General features: G+C 30.6%; 1 protein-coding gene across 2 annotated transcripts; it reads left to right on the top strand.

Moving 5' to 3' along the window:
- The first annotated feature begins 1910 nt into the window (after positions 1–1910).
- LOC115881114 (myb-like protein D) lies at positions 1911–5077 on the top strand. Of its 2 annotated transcripts, XM_030898495.1 has the most exons (4): positions 1911–1951; positions 2110–2236; positions 2295–3374; positions 4916–5077. In XM_030898495.1, exons 3-4 carry the CDS (start codon positions 2298–2300, stop codon positions 4934–4936), a joined length of 1098 nt encoding a protein of 365 aa, XP_030754355.1. In that variant the 5' UTR covers positions 1911–1951; positions 2110–2236; positions 2295–2297; the 3' UTR covers positions 4937–5077. The 2 variants fall into 2 exon arrangements, with proteins under 2 accessions (XP_030754355.1, XP_030754356.1); XM_030898496.1 differs by lacking the exon at positions 1911–1951 and having other exon boundaries at positions 2043–2236.
- The last annotated feature ends 2959 nt before the right edge of the window (positions 5078–8036 follow it).

The raw sequence follows: 8036 nt of genomic DNA, 5'->3' as shown, positions 1-8036 counted from the left end.
TAAACAATTTCCCAGAACAGAAATGTGAAAAACACAGAAATGTGAAACTGTCACATCCAAACTTTGTAAATTAAAACAAACAAAAATTGTAAATATGAATTTTTCAAATGAAGAAAAGCGTGTAGGATTATTGGTTCAACTTTTCTTGGCCATACATTTTCGAGGATATGTTGACCGGTGAACGTTACTTACGTTTTTTAGAGAACAGTTTTCAAGACATATTGGAAAAGTTATATTTGGATACTCGCACATTAATAGAGTAGTTCAAACATGATTTTCATTATGACCCCCCCCCCATAATGAAAGAAATGTTAAAACTTATTTGTATCATAATTATGCAAACTCAGGGATAGGAAGAGCTGAACCAATTGCATGGGCCTCCACGATTACCTGAGCTATCCATTTTAGATTTTTTATGTGGTATTGGTAACAACAAGGTTTACAAAGAACTTATGAATTAAGAGAGGCACTCGAAGAGGCGGTACAAAGTCTAATTGAATCGACTGGTCATTCTGTGAGAATAGCTAGTAATTCAGTTTTAAAAGATGCATTTATGTACTCAAAAAAATAGCAGATTTTTTGAACATTTTCTGAAACTTAAAGTGCATGAAGTGATATTATTTTTTTAAGTTTTAGTTTTTGTAATGTAAATTGTAAAGAACCATATATTAATATATTCTGTCTTTTTATATGTCATAAATCATAACAGAATAAAAATACTATACCCACAGTGAAATTAGTGAAAAAAATGAGATTAGTCAAGAAAAATAACGACTGGCTCTAACTCAGTAATTTTTCAAAAAAAAAACAAATAGCGCTTTTATGCCAACTAATGGCCAACTATGGTTTCCATTTAAAAAACATATGTTTGTGTCATATGTCAAAAATTACAGACTTTAGAAAAAATCGGAGAACACAGACTCACTAGGGATGTGATTATCTACAACTTTTATCTGAAAACTTTTTGTTTAATATAGATTATAATGGAGTTAGGGACAATTTTTAAAATAACCATAATTGTTTTTTTTTTCGAAATATCTAGTAAGCCATGAACTTTTTCAAAAATCTGAAAGGCGCATATTTATGACCCCACAAAACTGCAATTCTTTCCCCATTTAACTGACTCTCTATCTCCAGTAGTTTCCGAGATACCCATAGAGAACATCGTAGGAAACACCCCATATAAAATGCTTCATATTCCATCTGCCTGTTTCAATGTCTCAATTCTTAGTCTTGTAACCTTTTCGTTGAAATATCAATAACCGGAATGATTTGAGAAACGGGATAAAAATATCTAATAAGATGAGTTTTTATAATTATGTATGGATTACATAAACACTCGTTTATTTATCAATACTTTCGTTTATTTTATGATCCAGTAATTGTAAACAATCCTGTACAAATAATATAGTAGCTTTCCTGATTTCCTTGATCTTCTCCAAACCTTTCGTTTCGACATTATCCAAACTTAATGTTTTCAGTATTAAAACTTCTTCGTACTTCTTGTAATCTTTTTCCAGGTCATCCTTATCCAACGCTATAATTTCGTGTTTAATGTTTTCAACTTCTAGTTTTATTTTCGTGATTTTATCAACAGCTTCGTCCTCAAATAATGCCATGTTTTTCCCCGCAGTGCTTACAACATTTTCGATTTCATCTTGAACTACTTCCTTTGAACTGGATGAAGAATTTGAAGGTGATTCAATGGAATGAGAACAATGGCCATTAGAGTTACGGACTTTGCTACATGTAGGTGGATTTTGTGTCATCTTGTCATATTTTTGACGTAATTTTAAACAAACTGTTACACCGAAAATTATGCAACTAAAAATACATGGTGATAAAGTTCGGGATAATCAGATAGTATTAAATATATCTTATCTTAAACGGTATAAGAAATATAATTTAAATAAAAAATTACACAATATATTATATCAGCTTCCTGTTATAGGTAGGCATTGCTTATTTAATCATATGTTTTGCAAGAAATAAATATAGGATCTTAAATACAATACAAATTATAAAAATATCTATGTGTCGTGATTTCTAGCAACAAAAAAAATTCCAGAATAAACAATTATATGTTTTAGATTATTGTTTTATTTTTAGGAGATAAGATTAAGACCAAATTTGCTAATGTATCGAATGAATCTAACTCAGACAGACAGTGCGGTATACAAAGATATTTCTAACCAAAAATATAATAAGGCTAGTGAATTTTATACACCTATCTGCGGTGAGTATTTGTAAGTATTCATTAAAACCGTTTAATATAGTTTTTTTTTATATTTTAGATTATGTCTATGAACGAATTATGTGTCACTTTACAACATTGTGTCGAAAAATTCGAGGAACAAATCAAATACGACTTAAACGAGCTCCAAAACGTCGTTTCCAGTCAAAAACTTGATGACGTAAAACTTTCCCTGGAAAAAGCGAAGAACTATCATTATGAGGAAATAACCTCCTCTACCCAAGACCTGATGAAAATCGTAGAGAAAATTACTTTTCACATGAAGCAAATTGATTGGCTCAACGATGAACAAAATATCAACAAGGAAACGCTAAGAAACTTTTCGTACGTGCAAAGACAAGTATTTGCATTCTCTCAAAATGGGGGTGGTAATAATAACTCTCCTTCAATTTTACGACCGATGACAGATGTCAAAAGAAACCAACGGAAATCGACATCTTTAGATTCTATTGGTTCTCTCGAAACTTGGGAAAACTATTTAGAAAATAAGGAAAAAGAAAATAAAGAAATCGATAAAAAGATTGAAAATACTCGTAAAGGTGTTGTTAAAAGAACTCAGTCTGATGCAAAGAAACGAAAAAAGTTTGTCTCTTCAACTATGGAAGTGTTTTTGGATCAAGACAGGGAGGTTTTAGACCCGATATTAGAAGATGCATTTAATCCAGAAGATGCAGATGTATATGTACTAGTTAATGAATCAGATTGTGGTGAAGATAATATTCATAATAGTGATCAGAGACTGTTTTTGTCTGAATTGGCAGAAGTATCAGAGGCTTCAGATAATGTAAATAGATTAAAAAATAATAATTTTAATATAAATAATAAAATGTCTTCTAATGTATCAGACAGTTGTGATGATTGTGTGAACGAAAGTAATGAAAAACTCTCTCATTCCCGATGGCCTGCAGTAGCAGATAATGTGAAAAGTTTAGAAAATAATAGTTTAATTAAAAACACTGAAATTTCTTCTAATAAGATTAAAGAAACTCACCATTTTGGTGAAACTGTAAATGGAAACCAGATAGTTGATAGTGAAGAAATCTTAGAAGGAAATATTGACAAGTCTACAAGAAAAAACAACGAAGAAGATAGAGCTAAACCAAGAGTTATTCAATTAATTGTAAGTATTCTGCTACTAGATATTTCTTAAGGTGATAACTTTTAATAGCCACCCAGAGAAAAAAAATATTTTAATTTTATTTATACAGGCGATATCTAAATGATATCAGAATAAACAACAAAAAACTTAAAAATTAAAATGCGTAATTTTACCGTACTTTATTTAAATCTCTAAGTAGGTATTCGTTTTGCTAATCATGCTAACTGACATGCTTAGCAAAATCCACGTTCAGGACTAAAAATATCGAGTGTAGTTATAAATAAAAACAAATATTACATTTATTAAACCAGAGCTACTGTAAAAAGTACCGTATGATCGAGAAAAACAGTGCATCAGAGAGACGGTAGGGGAATGACAATCGATGATAATTTTACCGAGGTCAATCTCTAGACGTGAATTACTAAGAATTGGTATATAAAACTTTTTTAAGAAATTAACATTAATTATAGAAATATTAATAAAGTAAGGCAGTAAGCGCCAATAAAAATAAAAAAACGTCAGAGTCAAATAATGACACATTGGGCTTGACCTCGCCAAAATTATTACCGGTTGTCATTCCTCAGCCGTCCTCGACGCCGTTTCTTTTTCGATCGTATGGTATTAAAAACAGAAAAAAACCGTACTAATTATAGTTTTTATAGGTAGTATAAGAGTCTTTGGTATAAGAGTCTCTATATTTTCTGCTCTTTTTCAGTACAAGAAGGACTCTTAGCCCTTACACACAAATACTGCATTTATTAAACCAGAACTACTATAAAAAGTACCGTATGATCGAGAAAAAAAGTGCGTTAGAGAGACGGTTGGGGAATGACAATCGATGATAATTTTGCCGAGGCCAATCTCTAGACGTTTAAAAATTAATATAAAACTTGTCAAAAATTAACATTAATTATAGAAATATTAATAAAGTAAGGCAGTAAGCGCCAACAAAAATAAAAACGAGTCAAGAGTTAAGTAATGACATATAGGGCTTGACCTTGTCAAAATTATTACTGATTGTCATTCCTCAGCCGTCCTTGACGCCGTTTTTTTTTCGATCGTATGGTAGTATAAGAGTCTTTGGTATAAGAAAGAGTCTCTATATTTTCTGCTCTTTTTCAGTACAAGAAGGACCCTTAGCCCTTACACACAAATACTGCATTTATTAAACCAGAACTACTATAAAAAGTACCGTATGATCGAGAAGAAAAGTGCGTTAGAGAGACGGTTGGGGAATGACAATCGATGATAATTTTGCCGAGGCCAATCTCTAGACGTGAATTACTAAAAATTAATATAAAACTTGTCAAAAATTAAGATTAATTATAGAAATATTAATAAAGTAAGGCAGTAAGCGCCAATAAAAATAAAAACGAGTCAAGAGTCAAGTAATGACATATAGGGCTTGACCTTGTCAAAATTATTACTGATTGTCATTCCTCAGCCGTCCTTGACGCCGTTTTTTTTTCGATCGTATGGTATTAAAAAACAAAAAAATGTAGATACTAATTTTAGGTTTTATAGGTAGTATAAGAGTCTCTATATTTTCTGTTCTTTTTCAGTACAAGAAGGACCCTTCCTAAAAAGAACCCATTGGCGATATTCTCAATCTAATCTATATTAAAGAGACTGCAAATTAGTTATTTATAAAATTCTTGTTAAAGGAAATACTTTATGGTGACAATAAATTATTGTAAAATTTCAAAATAAAACGATACCTCGAATTTTTCGTTTTTATTTGCCTTTTCATTCATACTGTTCCAGATCAAACGACAAAAATAAAAATGCTAATAACTTTTACCAAATCATATTGCCCGTTGTACAAACATGATATTTGGTATTTTTAGAGAGATTTTCAATTATTAATTGATTTTAAAATTGTAAATTCGGTTCATATTTCGAAATAAATGGACCAACAAAAAACTATTCAAACGGAATCGTTGAAAATTGATTTTACGAGGCATATTTTCGGAAATATCAAACAGTTTGACAAATTAATTTATATAGGGGATGTTTTAAATAGCAATAATGGAGTTTGGTTTGGTCCAACTTAATTATCACAAAAAAGTCCAACTTAATTACCACATATTTTTTTATTAATCAGCTAGGTATCTACAGGGTGAGTTTCCTACGATGTTCTCTATGGGCATCTTGGAAACTACTTGAGATGGAGAGTCGGTTAAATAGGGAAAGAATTGCAGTTTTCTGGGGTCATAAATATGTGCCTTTAAGATTTTTGAAAAAGTTCATGGCTTACTAGATATTTGGAAAAAAACAAATTTTGGCTATTTTAAAAATTGTCCCTAATTCCATTATAATCTAATTTAGACAAAAAGTGTTCAGATAAAAGTTGTAGATAATCACATTCCTAATTCCTCTCCAATTTTTTCTGAAGCCTGTCATTTTTTACATATGACACAAACATATGTTTTTTTAAATGGAAACCATAGTTGGCCATGACTTCTTAAAGAGCGCCATTTTTTCAGCTTTTCAGCGATATAAGCTATAATATGTTTCTTTCACAAAATTACTGAGTTATAGCCAAGTCTTAACTTTCTTGACTAATTTTACTTAGTTAGCCATGGAAACAAGTTCAATCGTCGTTGCTCTGAGAAATGTGAAATTGTCACATCCAATCTTTGTAAATTAAAATAAGCAAAAATTTAAATAAACTTTTTTTAAATGAAGAAAAGCGTGTAGGATTATTGGTTCAACTTTTCTTGACCATACAGGATACGTTGACCAGTGAAAGTTACTTACGCTTTTTAGAGAACGGTTTTCAATGGTGTTTTAATTTTGTTATGATTTATAACTTATAAAAAGAGAAAATATATTAATAAACGGCTCTTTACAATTTACATTACACAGAATAAAACTTAAAAAAATCATATCACTACATACACTTTAAGTTATTTTAGAAAATGTTCAAAAAATCCGCAATTGTTTTGAGTACATACAAATGCATTTTTTTAAAACTGAATTTCTAGCTATTGTCACAGAACGACCGGTCGACTTAATTAAACTTCTCCTGTTCCGCCTCTTCGAGTGCCTCTCTTAATTCATAAGTTCTTTTGTAAACCTTGTTGTTAACTATACCGCATAAAAAACTCTAAAATGGATAGGTCAGGTGACCTAGGAGACCCATGCAATTGGTGCACCTCTTTCTATCCCTGAGTCTACATAATTATGATATAAATAATTTTTAACATTTCTTACATTGTGGGGGAGGGTTTGGTGTGTCATAATGAAAGTCATGTTGGAACCACTCTATTAATGCGCGAGTATCTAAATTTAACTTTTCTAACATGTCTTGAAAACCGTTCTCTAAAAAACGTAAGTAACGTTCACCGGTCAACGTATCCTCAAAACTGTATGGCCAAGAAAAGTTGAACCAATAATCCTACACGCTTTTATTCACTTGAAAAGCTCTTATTTACAATTTTTGTTTATTTTAATTTACAAAGATTGGATGTGACAATTTCACATTTCTGAGAGCAACGACGATTGAACTTGTTTCCATGGCTAACTAAGTGAAATTAGTCAAGAAAGATAAGAATTGGCTATAACTCGCGAAAGAAACATATTATAGCTTATATCGCTGAAAAGCTTAAAAAATGGCGAAAAGCTTAAAATGTCATGGCCAACTATGGTTTCCATTTAAAAAAATATTGTTTGTGTCATATGTCAAAAAAGACAGGCTTTAGAAAAAATCGGAGAACACAATCTCATTAGGGATGCGATTATCTACAACTTTTATTTAAAAATTTTTGGTCTAAAATAGATTATAATGGATTAAAATAGCCAAAATTTGTTTTTTTTTCGAAATATCTAGTAAGCCATGAACTTTTTCGAAAATCTGAAAGGCACATATTTATGACCCAACAAAAATGCAATTCTTTCCCCATTTAACTGACTCTCTATCTCCAGTAGTTTCCGAGATACCCATAGAGAACATCCTAGGAAACTCACCCTGTATTGGCACTTTACTTTGGATGGAGAATGTATAATATACTAATTAAGAATTACGAATTACTACAATTTTTACTGAAAATTAAATTTGATCCAACGTATGTATCTGTATTCTGGTTCTTAAACAATTATGATATTTGCAAAAAATCCTATATGGGTATTTCGCCACTGCAAACAATTTCATACATACGATATAACATACGAACATCTTTCAAAACACAAAAGACACTTTGATCCATTTTATCACACACACTAAACCAAGGAATATAGAACAACGAACAAAAAATGTAAAATACAAAAACCATGTGAATGCGGTAAATTTTACATTGGTGAATCATCTAGACCCTTAAATGTTCGAATTAAAGAACATAAAGATTATTTAAGAAAGGGAGATTTTCACAAATCTAAGATTTGTCAGCATTCATGGGACACGGGACACGGAATAAATTTTAATAACGCCAAAATTATAATGAAAGAAGCGATAGCCTCTAAAAGAAAAATAAAAAAGGCTTTTTTAAAACAATCTAATAAAAATAAATGTATTGCTCATGCATCTGTAGATGTTCGAAATGTATGGCAATCGCTTCTTTGGTTTTAAAGAACATAACATAAATATCATAATTAATATTATTAATAACATAAATCATACAGAAAGTTTGGGGCTTTTTGGTTTTACCTTATTAAGTAATTTTTATCACGCAGTCATTGTTAATT

The sequence above is a fragment of the Sitophilus oryzae genome, unplaced genomic scaffold, assembly GCF_002938485.1.
Source record: "Sitophilus oryzae breed Bouriz unplaced genomic scaffold, Soryzae_2.0 scaffold_169_pilon_pilon, whole genome shotgun sequence".
Taxonomy (NCBI): Eukaryota; Metazoa; Arthropoda; class Insecta; order Coleoptera; family Curculionidae; genus Sitophilus; species Sitophilus oryzae.
Note: the sequence above shows the minus strand (reverse complement) of the source record. Positions and strands in the feature narration are given on the sequence as shown.

Excerpts from the sequence above, each read along its gene's own strand:
- LOC115881114 (XM_030898495.1), top strand. The coding sequence starts at position 2,298 with ATGTCTATGAACGAATTATGTGTCACTTTACAACATTGTGTCGAAAAA. Across the intron at positions 3,375-4,915 it reads CAAGAGTTATTCAATTAATT|TACAAGAAGGACCCTTCCTA; the intron begins GTAAGTATTCTG and ends GTTCTTTTTCAG.